Source organism: Callospermophilus lateralis, chromosome X (assembly GCF_048772815.1).
Source record: "Callospermophilus lateralis isolate mCalLat2 chromosome X, mCalLat2.hap1, whole genome shotgun sequence".
NCBI classification, from domain to species: domain Eukaryota; kingdom Metazoa; phylum Chordata; class Mammalia; order Rodentia; family Sciuridae; genus Callospermophilus; species Callospermophilus lateralis.
Genome location: NC_135325.1, coordinates 86541290 through 86558832, shown reverse-complemented (window position 1 = coordinate 86558832; position 17543 = coordinate 86541290). Strand labels below are relative to the sequence as shown.

At 37.1% G+C, this 17543-nt stretch overlaps 1 protein-coding gene across 3 annotated transcripts in view; it reads right to left on the bottom strand.

The window, feature by feature from the left end:
• Positions 1-17543, bottom strand: part of Mid2 (midline 2) — a 95743-nt gene that overhangs the window by 52291 nt on the left and 25909 nt on the right. For all 3 annotated transcript variants that reach the window (XM_077106863.1, XM_077106862.1, XM_077106864.1), the window contains exon 3: positions 15985-16080. In XM_077106863.1, coding sequence (XP_076962978.1) covers positions 15985-16080 — 96 coding nt within the window. The remainder of the gene's footprint in view (positions 1-15984; positions 16081-17543) is intronic.

Sequence of the window (17543 nt, the reverse complement as noted above, 5' to 3'; positions counted from 1 at the left end):
TAGATAGATAGATAGATAGATAGATCGATCGATAGATAGATAGATGATAGATAGATAGATAGATGATAGATAGATAGATATGAGAAATACTAAGATTGTGGATTGATTTCACTTTTGAATATATACAAAAATGTTCTAAATAAAATTTTAAAAAGAAATCCAACAGGACAACAAAGGAATTAAAATATCAAAATCAAATAGGGTTTATTCCAGGAATAAAAGAATGACTCAACATTAGAAAATATATCAACTTATAGAACTATGTTAAAATATTTAAAACCTTTTTTAAAATTAGAGCATAGTATTTTGGTTCATTTGACAAAATCATACATACAAGGAATTTGATTTGAATCCCCATTCTCTCCCCCTTTTATCCCCCTCTGCTTCCCTCTATTTTACCTCCTCTATTCTGTTAAACTTCTTTTCATCTATATATACATAAAGGTGAAATTCCCTTTGGTGCCTTTAAATATGTATATAACACAATTTTGTTATTCCATATTTCTTCCCCTTTCCTTTCCTTCCTTCCTCACTCTTGTTCTCCTTCATATACTCCACTGATATTCTCTGTATCTTTATGATATCCCATCCATTCTTCAACCATCATCTTTCCATTGTTCATTCTAAATCTTTCAAAACAGAATTCAGCAGCCAATCAAAATAAAAACTCTAAATAATAAAGACAATATTTAAATATGATTCAAACAAATAGTAAATATAGTAAATGGTAAAATGCTAAAGCCATTTCCAATAAGAACATAAACAAGACAAGGATATCTGATATCACCACAGTGTTTTGTTTGTTTATATGTTGTGGTGTTGGGGATTGACCCTAAGGCCTCCATGTAACTACCATACCACTTTGTCACATTCCCAGCCCTCACCACAGTGCTTCTAATGTTTTGGTTGAGGCAAAAGAAATTAGGAAATTAAATAATTAGCATAAATATTGGTAAAGTAGATAAAAGCACTGCAGATAAACCCAAGAGACTCCAGTTTTCTTTAAATCTAAAATTATCAGTCTGGCAAGATTATCATATACAAGAAAATATATCAAATCAAAATCTTTATTGAGATACAATTTAATCTTTCTTATTTTTTATCTTTAAAAATTTTTGACATATAATATATATGTCATAACATTCATCCATTTTAATAGTGGATAAGTCAGTGATTTGGGTAAATTTACAAATTATACAACCACAATCACAATTCAATTTTAGAAAAATTCCATTGCCTCAAAAAGACCTCTTTTTGCCTCCCTTACATTTATCTCTATCTTAAATCTGTTCTGAAATTTAGACCCATGTATCTCACTGTTTACCAGATATTTTCATTTACATAATCACAGGCACCAAAAACTCAGTATTTCCAAAGCTGAACTCGTCTCCTTCCCACACCTTTTTCCATTAAATTTGATTTTTCTCTAATGTTCCCTAAATCAAAGAAGGGCACCACTGCCTCCTCAGAAACATTGGGTATCATTCTTATTTTCTTTGACTTTGTCATCTTCATATCCAATGAATCATCACAATCCATATATTTTACCTCCTAAGTACAATTCAAATAGACTCTTTTCTGTTCTTACTAGTTATTACTTTGCTATATGTCCACCAAAATTTTGTCCTTAAATGAATCTATCTGCACATACATTCAAATAATCACATATTGAATGCCTACAATGTGCCAAGCACTGTGCTACAACATTCCCTGACTAGTATCTCTGTCTCCAGTGTTATCTTCCCAAAACATTCTTAATTCAGACGCCAGACAGCATACTCTTTGGAAACACACCACTCCCATGATTAAAATGGTTTTATGCTAAGATTCAATAGCTAAGATTCAATAAGATAAATTCTATCTGACCATAAGATAAATTCCAAACTTCTTAACATGGCTTTTAGGATTCTTGGTGATCAAGTCCCTATGTACCTCTTTAGTACCTCTCTAGCCTCTTATCACTCCCTTTGGATAAGTCACTTATCTATCTAAATTTATTCATCTGAAAAAATTGGGGATAATAGTGCCTATCCCAATAGTTGAGAAGATTAAATGCAATAATACATGTGAACACTTAACACAATACCTGGTGCATATTAAATGGTAATTAGTGTTAGCATTGATAGTAGTGATGATGTTAGCCTTCTTTAATTCCCCTTTTCTAATAAACTCCTACAGTGCTTCTGGTTAATATCATACAATTTAACATGAATTATTTTATTTTGTATTGCTTGCAAATGCTTCATACTGTAACTTCTAATAACTAGACTACAAAGTCCTTGAAAAAAAGGATAGTGACTTACACACCTGCTGTATGCCCTGTAGCATTTAGCACAATGCTAAACACATAATGAATCTTAATACTTTCTGATAAAGATTAAGAAAGGAAAAAGGTGATGAAAGTTTTACTGCATCTCTAGAAGGTTAGTTATATTTTAAGACCATAAATAATAGACACCAAAACCTTGTGAACATCACTGGCTTTCATCTTTTAGGCTAATCATGTGTCACTGGTTTAGCATGGGACTTGGCAGTACTCACTGTAAGTCAGTGGGTTCCCCCCCACAATGGTTTGCTGCCAATATTCTGTTTTTTACAGAAATTGAGTGTGAAAGCATGGGTGTTTAATTCTACTCTCTGGCATGCAAACAATATGCAATTTGCCTACTCATCTGTGGTATCAGATTTTTACTTCTTGAATATAAATGTTCACTGAGCTACCAATATAATATAAATTCTGTTCCATTAGAAAGCCAATAGAATCCTCCCAAAATGGTTTGTATTTCTTTTTTTAATAGAAAATCTTTTTTGATATACCTTTACTTTTTATTTATTTTTATGTCGCACTGAGGATTCAACCCAGTGCTTCACACATGCTAGGTGAGCGCTCTACCACTGAGCTACAACCCCAGTCCCCTAGTTTGGATTTCTGAACTGATGACCTTCGGCAATCAGAAACCCAGACTAGCCCCAGGGGGCTAGACTATCCAGAGCTCCTCACAGAGCTCTTCAGATGCTAGAACATCCCACAAATTTGGCAAGAATTTCATAGTATGTGCACTATAAACTGGCATCCTTGATTGGTTCCCTTTCCTTTTCACATAATTTTTCTTCATCTATCATTTTTACATTCCCAACCTAATCCTGTCACTTCATGTTCTAGACTTGCCCCTGCACCTGATACCTTTGGGCATTCATATGCCTGCTGTTCTGTGCCAGTGCATGATGACTCTGTAGACTGAAGAAGCAAAAACTCAGTGGTTCTATGCAATATGGACTCCCATTGGTACAATGCAATCTTTGAGCTAAAGTTTTATCAGTTTAGAAATTGTTCCAAAGCCAATGACTATTTTGTGCCTTTGAGGTTACTAAGGAGAAGCTGAAAGAGGCTTCTTATATGGAGGGAGGGGAAAGTCAGTTCTGAACAGAAAAGACAATGTTTCCAATTAGAAGAAGCAAAAGGCCAGGGAATCCTCCTGTTGTGTTCCAGTTCTTCTGCTTATGTAGAGAAAACAGCAAGGAATTGAAAAGAACCCTTGGTAGGAAAAAGTAGTCCCCACCACCTGGTTAAAACATGAATTCTCTCACTGGACATACACACTTCTTCCTAGATAAATCCTCTTACACGCACACACATACCCCCAAACACGAGATGAACACTCAGGCTGCCATCTATAAAATAGATGCATAATACGTACCACACACAAGGGCCTTAAGATGCATGCTCTAAAGAGATTATCAGTACAGAGAAAGGCATGCCCAAAATACTGCTCTACTATCACATTGCATCATTCCCACATGGACACACACCTATGTAACACACCAAGACTGGTAATACAAACATCTCCTTTACCCTGACCATAAACACAATAATCAGCAACTTGCAGAACATTGCACATAGAGCCATCAATTGATTAATCTTGTGTTTTTCCCTTCACTTTTAACACAGCACAGTGGTTAGGAGCATATATTTAGAGTCAAACTGCATATAAACCCCCATTCTGACACTCCATGTGTGACTTTGAACATATTGGTTACTTGCTCTATGTCTCACTTTCCCTGTTTGTAATATGAGAATAGTATGTACTTCATCAGATTATTGTGCATATTAAATGAACTCATGCACTTAAATCTCTTAGGGGTACTGAATGCTCCTAGGACAAACCAAGATAGGGTAAATATGAATTCAAGATTTGACTTAAGTGAAAGGAGAAGTAGTGAGAATGGGCTGAGGTATGGGATTCCCTTTCTGTCTTCAGGTGGTAAATAGCTGATTTCCTGGATATACATGAATTTGTCTTTTAAAAAAATATGTATTTTTAGTTGTAGGTAGACACAATACCTTTATTTTTTTTATGTGGTGCTGAGGATTGAACCCAGTGACTCATGCATGCCAAGCAAGCACTCTACCACTGACCCACAGCCACAGTATTACATGCATTCCTTTAAAAATTTTTTTTGTAGTTGTAGATGGACAGAATGCCTTTATTTTATTTGCTGATTTTTATGTGGTGCTGAGGATCAAACCCAATGCCTCACACATGCTAGGCAAGTGCTCTGCTGCTGAGCTATAGCCCCAGCACCCTACACACACTTCTTGATAATCATTCTATCAAAGGACATGGATCCACAATTAATAACAGCATACTCACTCTTTTTCAAAGGAAATATATATTTGCTGTCATTGTGGTATTATATTTGTTGTTTTTAGTCTGCTTTCAATGAGGTAATATTAAATATGCTTTAGAGAGTACCTCCTTATTGCCAAACTCTTTGTAACTGTTAGATAGATCCCTATCTCTCACCCTACACCAAATTCAACTTAAAGTGGATCAAAGACCTAGGAATTAAACCAGAAATCCTGCAAGTGCTAGAAGAAAATGTAGGCTTAACACTCCAACATATAGGCACAAGTGACAACTTTTCTCAATAGGACTCCTAAAACTCAGGAAATAAAATTGATAACCAATAAATGGGATGGCATCAATTTAAAAGGCTTCTACAAACCCAAGGAAACAAGAGCATGAAGAGAGAACCTACAGAAATATGCTTTAGAGAGTACCTCCTTAAGGCCAAACTCTTTGTAACTGTTAAAATCTGTGTCTCGGGCTGGGGTTGTGGGAGAAATTCTTTGCTAGCTGCTCTTAAAGGATTAATACCCAGAATATACAAATAACTATAAATAAATAAACAACCTAGCCAATAAATGAGCAAACAAACTAAACAGACAATAAGAAATACAAGTGACCTTCATATACATGAAAAATGTAATTAGGAAAATACAAATCAAAACTTCATTGAGACCGAGCATGGCTCATGCCTGTAATCCCAGTAACCCAGGAGGTTGAGACAGGAGGATCATAGGTTTGAAGCCAGCATCAGCAACTTAGTGAGGCTGTGAGAAATATAGTGAGACCCTGTCTCAAAATAAAAATTAAAAAGGCTGGGAATGGAGCTCAGTGATTAAGCACCCCTGGGTTCAATCCCTGGTACAAATTTTTGTTGTTGTTGTTGAGATTTCATCTCACTCCAGTTAGAATGGCAGACATCAAAAATACAAATAGTAGGGCTACGATATAGCTCAGTAGTAGAGCACTTGCCTTGCATGTGCAAAGCCCTAGGTTAAATCTCCAGCACTGAGGGAAAAAAAAGAGAATACAAATCATAATAAATGCTGAAGAGGACATGAAGAAAAAGAAACACTTTTAGACTGTTGGTGGAATTTTAAATAAGTACAGCCAATATGGAAATCACTATGGAGGCTTCTCAAAAGACTAGGAATAGAACCACCATATGACCCAGCCATACTACTCCTTGGTATTTCTCCAAAGAATTAAAGTCAGCATACTCTAGAGATGCATGTGTACTCATGTTTACAGCAGCACAATTCACAATAGCCAAATTATGGAACCAGTCTAGGTGTCTGTCAACAGAAGAATGAATAAAGAAAATGTGATATATATACACAATGGAGTCATACTCAACCATAAAGAATAATGCAACTGTCATTTGCAGGAAAATGGATGGAGCTTGAGAGCATTATGTTAAGCAAAATAAGACAAATTCAGAAAGTTAAGAGTAGTATTTTTTCTCACCTATGTGGAAGCTAGAGAAGATTTTTAAAAATCCCTTCTCTTTTCAACTCAGGAAAAGAGAAGGGATACCAGTAGAACAGAGAAAAGGGATCAGGGGGAGGGAGGAGGGAAGAAGAAGTGGAACTTTATACTATTATACTATTATACTGAATGCATGTATGAATATGTAACAATAAATCAGACTATTATGTATAATTATAATGTGACAATAAAAAGAAACAAAAAGAAAGAAAGCTGGGGGATGGTAATGAATCCTGGAAAAAAATGAAAGAGAAGTTGTGTCTCATCACAACAACTTTTACCCTGCAACATGGTCATGCAAAGCCTTAAAAAGGAGGACCTAGCTAAGTAGTCTGACAAAACAAAGTGCAGATTCTATAATAAACTGACTATATGGCTGGGAATAATGCTGCTACCTGGAACTACGCATCCTATTTTTACCTCCCACCTGCCTGAAAAATAATATGAGCAAGTAACTTCTTGATGTTGGGCACTACAGCTTCCTTTTGCCAATGCTAGCAGCTGTCCTCCTCCCTACCCAAGAAGGACTCTTAGGATAGAGCCACTCTGGATTTTCAAGATAGGCCAAAGGCAGGGGTACATAAGAGGTTTGCCTTGGATCCAGTAATGTCAAGTCCCCAAACAGACCATCTATTCTTCCAGAGCTAGAACTATTTGGGGGAGAAAAACAGTGGGAATTCCAGAGTTGTTTCCTTCCTTTGAACAAATTAATCAGTGGCAAGCAAACAAACAACTTCTCTGAAAAGCTGCCTAGTGCAATGACAAGAACATGGGCTTTGGGGTAGGAGAGATATAGAGTGGAGTCCCAGCTTATCCTATGTGTGACCTTGAGTTAGGCATCTGATTTCTCTAAACCTCCAATTCTCTTTTACAAAATGGGAATATCAACTGTATTACAGGGTTGTCATAAACATTAAGTGAGACTGGAAACAAGAATGCCTGTTACACAGTGCCCAGAATAAATTATTCAAATATGATTCTCTGTCCCTCCCAGTCCCTGCTTAACCATACCACACAGCTGGACTCCTCTTGACAGGCAGAGACAGAAAGGATGTCTCAACAGCTGTGTGCATGTCTGTTGTGGTAATGGATGTTTGGTTTAGGTTTGAAATTGTTTTTTAATTTGGGTTTTTGGCTGGGTTGATGGCAGAAGAGAATGGAGGTAAGAGTAGGACCAAAAATGTTCAAAGGTGCAAGTTAGGCTTGATAGGTCTTTATTAGGTATCAACTTTCCAAGAGCTCATTGGAAATAGGTAACTTGGGCAGATCATGAAGAGTGGAGCAAGCAGGAGGGGAAAAAATTAGGCAAGTGTTCTGGTCATTTAGTGTCATATGGAATTTGAACACTGAAGAATGGTAATGGAAGAGGAATTCAGCAGATGATAAATGGGGTTAAAAGAGGGGGTTCATTAGACCCAAGCAAAATGTAAAAACAGAATGAGAAAGCATGCCTATTGCTGAGAGCCATAGCCAAGTAGGAATGACTCATGGCAATTTCCTTGTCAGCCTACCCAATGTTGCTTAGAGGGAGGACTCTCCATTGTGGAAATGGGCTTGCCTTGGACCCAGGTCATTTGCAGTGACATTGCATGAATGTTTGAGAAAGGTGACCCTGCTCAAGGACCAGGGTGGATCCGGGTTTAGGGCGGTTCCAGGTTTAGGGTAGATCCTGCTGGGAATAGGGCGTATCCTGCTGCCTCAGGCGCCCGCTCCTTGAGTTCCCATTGAGTTCTCGCGGGATTCAGAGAGTATTCGGTATGCAGAGCACAGTGGAGTGTGTGGATTTTCCCCAGAACGTGCGTGTAGAGTGCCGGTTCGAGAATAAAGAGTTGCTGTTTGAATCTACAAGGTGTGTGGTTGCTCGGTTATTTTGTGCCCAGCCAGACTGCGGCAGCCTATATGAACTATTTTGGCTAAGAAGACATGACCATACCTGAAACCTTCCTGTCCTATATATGTGGGGAAGGAAAACAATATTAATCTCAACTCACTTTATCCCTAATCCATATTATATGTTCCTCCATATATTTCAACTGCAACATTTAATGGCATCGAAGATGTTATTTCACTGTAATACATCAAGAATTGTCACAAAGCATTTTTGAAAAAGGACTGAACACCTTAGGTGTCTGAAATATTATAAAGTGTTTTCTTCTCTAGTATAAAAATAGGCTATGCCCACATTCAGATTGCAGCTGATTTAAGTTTTTCACCTATATTAAATTGCTATATACTTAATATGTTGAATGAAATACACTGAATTAGTCAGTACTCAAATATAAATGAATAGAATGACTAGGTCAATAGGCACTTATTCTTGCATTGTTCATGGAAACCATTTTCCTCTCCTATAATCCCACCGTAGTTTCAAAATAGGTATTTTATTCTCATAAGGCACTGGTAGCTCAAGTCCTTCTCAGGAGCTATTATGTCTGCTTCCCTTACTCTTCCATCTCTCACAAAAAATACTAACAGAATACTCTGGCTGATGAACATTTAAAAATCCCAAAGAAGTCAAGAGATGAAAGATGCATCCCTCCCTAAAATTTCTCTTTTGCTTTTCTTAGAGGCAGTAACCCAGAGGGCTTTGGGCAGGATAAAAGGCAAGTTTACTGAAGTATCAATGTAAAGAATTCCTTAGATATTCTTGCAGAAGGGCAATGAACTTTTGCCTACCAAATAAAATTTGTTTAAGTTAGTAACTGACAACTAGAAGCTAATGGAGCACAGAATTTTTTTTTTTTTTTTTTTTTGGTTTATGGCCTTTTCAAACTTACAGGGGTTATTGAATAAGGCCATAGGACTGGGATTGCCAGCATTTTTAGTGCTGCAATTTCATTACACCTCCCTCTTTCCAAAGAAAGTTCTGATTCATATATGTTATATTTGAAATTGTGAACCTTTGGGAATGACTTTCCTCCACCCCCCTCAGAGATAGTGATAAATCCTCTGGAAGTCCTAAGGTCAAGGATAGGATAATCTCTAGCAAAAAGGTATGATGCCCATAAGTACTACTATCAACAACTGTTCCTACTACTACTTTGCTTTTTCTTCCTCCTTTTCTACCTTTCCCTCCACCCTTTCTTCTCCCACACCACCATTTATTTAGCCTTGATTATAATGCCAGGTCCAGTAACAGGAATTTTCCATGTCTCACCTTTTCCTTTTAAGATATCAGTCCAAGTTTTATAGATGATGAAATGATGAAACTGAAGCTCAGAGATGTTCAGTTACACACTTGGCATGATTCCTGTCTGTCCACCTCCAAAGCTACCATATAACACTGCATCTGAGAACCTACATATCATTTCTAGGGGAACCAAGTTATAAAAACAAGGCTTTGGTGAGCACAATGGTGCATGCTCGTATTTACAGCCACTCAGGAGGCTAAGGCAGGAAGATAGCAGGTTCCAGGGTCATAACTTAGCAAGACCCTGTCTCAAAATAAAAACAAAAACTAAAAGGGCTGGGAAAGAAGCTAATGGTAAAGCACTCTTGGGTTCAAACCCCATACTGAGAAAGGGAAGCTTTGGAAATAGGCAAGAGAGTCCTTGGAGAGGTGCCTGAACACCAAGTCAGGAAGGGAAGGGGAGCATGTGTGGTTGGAAGTAGTGGATCTAGTAAGTTCTATTGTTAGTTACTCAGTAACAAAATAATAAACAACAAGAGCTTTACACATGTGTTTATTTGTAATTCCAATTGTTTTCCACTTCAAAAGGATAAAAACTACCACCCTATTTCTCTCTCATTTTCATGATCCAACTCCTTGTAGCTTGCATTTCCTTACAACTTACTTTCTTCTTGACCTCTTTTAATCTATCTTCTGTTTTCATCTTTGCACAGAACTTTGTCCCTCAAAGGTCACTAATGATATTTTATTCTATGTTTTCTCTGCACCAATGGATTCTATCAAAACTTTCATACCATAAGAACCTCTTTTCCTTTGAAATTTTGATCCTTGGTTTCTGATGGTATTCCTCTTCCCTTAACTGTTCTTTCCACCTTTCCTTTGCTCTCCTCCAGAACCCACATCCCTATCTCATATTTCTTACTCACTACAAGTCATCTTGAAAAATGGGTCCAGGAACCACCAGTGACAAGGAGACATCCAAGTAGTAACATTAGTCTTGCAAAAGAATGTGTAATAGATCAATTAGGGGCACAAGCTCTAAAGAAAAAGAATCTGGATTCAAATCCCCACTATGTTACCTACTGGTGGCATGACCTTGGCAAATCACTTACATCTTTCTGTACCTCCATTTATCTAACTGCAAAGCAAGAATAACAACAGTGTTTACATCATAGAGTTTTTGTGAGGATTAAATGAGTTAACACATATAAAGTGTTCACCTGGTGGAGAGGAAATACTCACTGTTATTTCTTATTATAGTATTTAAAATATGAAACCTAAAACTTTTATTCTTTCCACAAATGAAGAATTTACTTCTGACATTTAACTTTAAAAATATATACCATACCTTGGTAATCTCATTAAAGCACCACAGTCTTTATATTTATTTTCAGAAGATCAATTGTTGTTGTATTCTGAGCAACAAACAATTATTGGAAATCCATCTTAGCTCCCCTTCTCCTGCACATTCTCCATGGCTTGAAGTGCTACTTAGATGCTGATGACTTCCAGGTTTATCCCTTTCCCAGATCCCTCTCCTAACCTGCAGATACAGCCAACAAGCTTCCTAGCAGGCATTTCCCACCTGACTCTCTGAGCCATGCATAACACACCTTACATGTATAAAAAGAACTCTATTTCCTAACCTAGGTAAAGGCAACAGACCCATTCAGCCCTCCAAGGCATAAAGCTATGGATCATTCTAGTAGTCTCTCTCATTGCATCTACCTGATCATCAGACTCACTTTTTGCAATGATTCTTACAACTTACATTTTGGCTGAACCAAACTTCTGATACATATCTCTAGGATTATCACACTTCTATTTTCTTGCATATCATCACCTATTCTCCTTTATCTCATTTTTGTTGGCAAAATTCTACTCATATTTCAAGATAATTCCATTTATATTTCCAATTTTTAGTCTTTCTCAAGTCCCTCAGGCAGAATTAGGTGTTTCTTCTTCTATCTTAGCTTGTCATCTTGAAATTACCTTCATTACAACAATTATCACTTCATATTCTATTTGCCATTTTTTCCAGTAAGATTCTCAACCAATCTGTGTTCCTTGAGGGCAGGAATCATTTCCTATTTACTGTTATATACCCAGAAGCTTAGGGAACCATTTCAATCACATGATTTGTCATTCCCATCCTCACTAATACTTCTGCTATGTGCCTCTCCAGCAAATAGAAGTAATTTATTTTTTTCTTCTTGACATTTGTCCAAAGTGCATTATCTCCACTAAATTTTTCCTGATTACACTTGTTTCACCCTACTCACACCTGTATTTTATCATGTCTTCAGTGCTTATAGAGGGCTCCTCCAACAGCATGTTTGTACTTGAATTGTTTACATTCCATTCCTTCTTCTAGTTCAATCTCCCTAAAACATTTAGGAATCATCTCCTGAAAACATTTATAGCAGCGCTTCTTAAATTACTTGCTTTTCAAAGACCTGTTTTGGGGCTTGAAGAAGAGGTCAAACCATTAGTACATAGGCCCCAAGATTTTTGCTCTTCCCAAACCTAATACCCTTCCAGGGAGCAATAGCATCAGAAAAGGGAAAGGAACAAGCCACCTAAAATGTGAACTCCAAAGAGAAATATTTCCAAAAGTGATTGAAGCTGAGACCCAGTGCTAGGTAGAAAGCTGAAATTCCCCAAACTAAGGGAAACCTCTCTTTCTTCTCTTTCAACTCATCTTCTTTCTTTCTTCTTTGTCCTAAGCCTGAAAAAGCAGGGCCACCCAGCTCCTTAAAAGGTTTGTGATGGGCCAAAAAAAGCAACCTGCCCATGCAGCTTCTGGGATAGATTAACCCATCATATTGTAGCAACTCTGGAGAGGAAAAAAGAAGATGGCACATTAAATTTCCAGGAAAGTGTTTTAATGTGTTCAGTATCCTAAAAGCTAAGAACAAAACAAAGTAAACTTGTAAGGGCTCTATTACATTCATTTGTACTTACTGTACTACATAATTTTCCACTAGATGCTGTGCTTTCCCCAGTTATACTAAAAGCTCCTGGGGGGTCATCAACCATGTGTATTTCTTTTGTAGCTTCTAAGATGATCATCATATTGAGCATGTCGTGTATGCTCCAAGAAGTACTGTTGACTGAGTGATTACTAAGTATTTATTTTTTCCCCTTGCTATTTTTCAGGAATGCTTGTTATTCACAGAATCATGGAATCTTGGAAGCCAAAAGGAAGTATCCATCTGTTGGTATACATTTTTCCTTGACTATGCATTATACAGAGATTTCCTTTGGAAATATAAACAAAGGATGCCTGATGAGCCAGGACAAAGAACTATATATAGAGATCAAGTGGCCAGAGTAGCAAGGTCAAGGCATGCCCTTCCTTAACCAGATTAAAGGGAGTCTTGATCTGCTTCTACCTCCTTCCCATGCCCCCAAAGAAATTATTTTCAACTGCCTATTTACTGAATTCTGAAAGCTGAGAAGCAACTATAACAAGCTACTATTCAGCTAATAAATCTGTGGTGATCTTAATCTCTGTTTCTGTAATAATAGGAAGACTGCAGCTTTGTTTACTTTCTGAAGAGAATAGAGAACAGGGAGAAAGGACTAGGATAGGGAGGCAGTATTTATGGCTTCTTTATGAAAAGTCAATCTGTGACAAAAACATTTGCAGACAATAAGGAAGGGAACAGGTTTGGCAGGGAAATAGCCTATTCCAGTTTTCTCAGAAGTGCCTTAGATGTGAAACCTCCACCCCCACCCAATGTTAAATGCCTGGTTTGCACTGTGAATATAGTCATTCCTTATAGACAAATCTGGATTAGTTAAAATGAAAACAAACCAAACCATCCTTAAGTGTCTGGCTCTCAAGTTTGACAGTAACCTATTATTTCATTTTATAAAGTATTTATAAGCATTTATGAAATTTCAAGTCCCTCCTTTAATTCCATTTCTAATCCTGGGGCTTGTCCTAAAGCATTTTGGACACACAGGCTTTGTGTTGAATGAATATAATAAGTAGCCTGGATTCACCCTATTATTAAGGGGAAGGTAAGGGCACAGCCCTAACCTTTCACACAGGATGATGTCATAGAGGACAGACATGGCCTTCCACAAGCTATCCCATAAGGCCCCTATCAAGGATAGAATCCTAAACTGAAAAACTCTGAAGTTAACCCAGAAAAATACACTTTCATGTTCAACATTTATTATATTACTCACTATTCTTTCTTAGTTTTCAGTTAATGTTTTTATCCCATTGTCAATATTTATTGCATGTGGATATCCACATCAGGGTAGGCTTTTGTAGTGTAAACCCTCAGAAAGTAGACACTGCATCTGCACTGTTTTCTTTGGATCTGGTATGGTGACATGCATACAGAAGTACTAGTAAAAGGTGACTTTTTGTGTAGCCAGAACAGACAGTAGCATACATGATGGAATTTAGCAAACATCCTTAAGAGTTTTCCTTGAATACTTACTTTGCTAGCTCATCACAGGGCTACTTTCCCCTCTTTTTTACTTATACTAGTGCCACCTCCTTAAGGCTCAGGGTGTAATGCTAACTTCAGAAAAGCACTGATAAAGCATCAACTGTTATCCAAAAGGTCAGAGTGAGTCCTCCCCTACCAAAACAATGATGAATTAATTTGGGAGGGGGGACTAGCTCCTTGCCACTTGAAAACAGTAGGGCACAGAATGTAAAGGTTTGGTTGGCAGCAAGAGCTGGGAAAGGTTGGAATAGGGCTGTGTTTGGGTAAGGCTGGTCACAGTGATAAGCTTCCCTGGGGTAAGGGGATGAAACACTAGAGAGGTGCTAACATAAATGAGCAATAGAAATAAACCACTTACTTTGCTATTTTGACTATTACTTGCTCTGTGTTTAATAGTCTTTTGATTAGAATGAGGAAGGTGATAATTATAATTTCTAACCATATTTTATTCACTATTAAGTGTTACTCCACCTTCAATCATGCAAGTTCTAAACCAAAGGATCACTTATCTAGTCTCCTATTCACAATACTCCATTGTCCTTCACCAGTGTGGATTTCTTATGCTGTAATCTAGCAGCATAATCAGAAGCTTTGAAAGAACAGAACACAGAGGGATTCTGATTAGCTGAAAACCACTCTGAACTTCTATTTTGTTTCTCCCCTCTTGGAAAGGATGAGACAGTAGAGAAAAAGTACAGAATAAAGTAAGCATTTACAGAATTGTGACATATGAAATCTGGAAATACACTGAAGATTGTGGAGTCAGTTTTAACTCCTTATTTTATAGGTAAGGACGCTGAAGCTTGGAGGTTAAATTACTTACATTTATGTGGCCAGTTAACAGAACAGCCAAGTCTAGAACCCAATTTTCTAACTCACATTCCAGTTTTTTTCTTTTATGTCTTATGCTTCTTCTCAAATCCCCTATCCTATTCTATGCTGTCACACCTAAGTTTAACCAGTACCATATATACCTACATAAAGTACCATTCTGTTCCACAGAGTGCCACACAGGGATTAAGTTGCAATGGTATGTTCATCATACAAGAACACTCTACTCCAGGAAACCCAAGACTTTAAGTCCAAACAACTGGGAGATGTGGCGTTATTCATATAATAAGAGCAAGTCTTTGCTTTATAAGAAGCAAAGTCTCTACAGTCTCTTAAATAGGAATACCCAGGTGGTATTATAGTAAAATATTTAACTACTTAAAATAAAATAAACTTGAACTCTTAACATTCATCTGTCATACATGTAAGATTAGAACTAGAAAATCAGGCTCTAAATAGAATCAGAAACATTCTTATCCGTCATTACCCATGAGGAATCCTCTATTTTTTTATATGGCCCTATTTAGATTTTAAGGCCTATGATCAGTTCTTCAACAAAAGCAACACAAAACTAAATGATACATGGGTCTGGGGTTGTGGCTCAGTGTTAAGAGTGCTTGCCTAGCATGTGTGAGGCGCTGGGTTTGATTCTCAGCACTGTATATAAATAAATGAATAAAATACAGGACCATCAACAACAACAACAAAACTAAACTGATAAATCTGAAGTTTTGTGCATGTTGTTGAGAAAGAGAGAGGAATAACATCTTTCTTTCATGATGCTCAATAAAGAAGAAGTCAACTTCTCTTTTGAGCTATGCTCTAATATTCTATGTAGGTAACAATTTTTAAAACCCTTACACTTGTACAGCACTTTACAATACACAGACAACCTCAATGTAGACATTATTTGTTGATGAAAAGAATAAGAGGAAAGATGATGAGTGAGGGCCAGTTGGGGTGCATGGTATAGCTAAGACCAAAAGCAGGGAATGAAGGGAGGACAGGCAAGCAGTCTTAATCATATTATTACAGAAACAATATTACACTAATGTCCCTCACCTTACCTCAAGGACTCAGAGTTCCCAACTTCCTTATGATGCCCCAGTAAAATCTTTAGGCAGTGATAATGTCCAGTTTGGTGAAAGAAGAAGCACATTTCATCTCTGATTCTCATACTACCTGCTTTTTGGAAAGGAGAGGGATGGCCTCTTTGACTGCTATCCCCACAATTCATCACCATTACCCATTTTTAAAAACACAGATATCTGTCACTTTTCTTCTTAGGACAAACATCCTAAAGGATTGAGACTTTCTAAAACTTCCATTCTGACCTTTGTTCCAAAGACTGAGCTATACTCTGTCAAAATACAAGTCCCAAATGATTGCCCAATCCAGGTCCTCTGAAAAAATTGCAAATATTTCTGTTACATACCTCAACCTGCTGGCAAATCTGTATTAGTTTGGCCATTTGATTTTCTAGTTCACTGTTGCGTTTAACCAGGTTGGTGAGGTTCATCTCCAGAGTTTGCTGTCATCGCAGAGAATGTGAAGCCAGAGGGAAACAGGGAAGAAGGGGGGGAAAAAAGAACAATGAGACCAAGAACCAATATCATGTAGAGATCATTCAATAAATAGATATTTCAGAGATTCATTGAGCACTTGCTACAGGCTAGGCCTGTTCTACATACTAGTTAATAATGCTGACCATCTGTTCCAGAGTGTAATTATTGGGCAAAAGACGATATTCCTCACTTTGTAGGTAGAAGTAGGGATTTATTAACATTAAACGATATAATATTTTATAATATTATAATATTTGGAACTTTTCAAAATATCTCATAATAAATATCTCAATTTTCCCTCATAGTAATTTTATAGCATAAAAAAATTGGTAGCATCTCTTCTACCAATGAGTAAACTAAGAAAACTATAATTTATTGAATGATTACTGCTTGCCAGATTATACTCCATGCAATTTCATATATACCATTAATATATTGTAACAATTTCACAAAGGAGATGCTAGAATTTTACTGATGAGAAAGCTGAACTTCAGAGTGAGTGTAAATCATTTTGAAGTCATATAAGTTTGCAGCAAAGTGAGGATTGGAACCCAGATCTCTATCCCCTAGACACAGTTTTGACTCAGTACTCTGGTTTTTGTGTTTTGTTTTGTTTTATTTTGTTGATCTTCTTGTTGATGACACTATAAATTTATCTGTAGGCTCCTTCAATGAGAAATTCATAATAATCAAGCATTGTATCTCACAACATTCCTTCTTTGGAACTAAGGCATCATCCACAGATATACTCAGCTTCAAACACAAGGCCTCAACTGTGTCAAGAGGACATCCGTTGTTACCATCATTTATTAGCATATGCATTCTTTTATGTACACATTAAGAGAGTACTTTGCATGTTTGTTGAAAATAAAGTAGCTAGAATAGTACTTGGAACTCCAGTATATTTTCAGTTGAGCAGGCAACTCTCTCCTATTCCTTATGTGAAGATTTGAGTGCTATTTTACTCTAGATGAATTATGGGTTTTTAAATCCTTTTCTCTCCCCCAAGTCTTTATATTTGATGGCTATTTTTCCTCCAGGACCTGTCCCAATACCTTCTCATCCAACATACCAACATACCGCAAAGTCTGTTCCAAATGTTAATACCCCAACTTGTTGGCCCTTGTCATGATAGTATTCCTTCTCTCAGTCTTATTAACTGCTTCATTGCTGTCTCTGTGGTTATTAATGGTTTCTAATTATTCAAAGTTCGCACTTTTGAAAGAGAGGATAAGAATAACAGTGGGCAGTGAGCAGACATGGATGAAGAGAGGGGGCTTGTGTTCTTGGCCCTTTCCTATCTACTAAGTATCATAGCTCATTAAGTGGGCACTGTCCCTACGAATATATCTCAGAGGATATATTCACATAGACATATGTATTTCTAGGCTGGATATTCTGATTTCACTTGTTCTAAAGCTGGATTTTT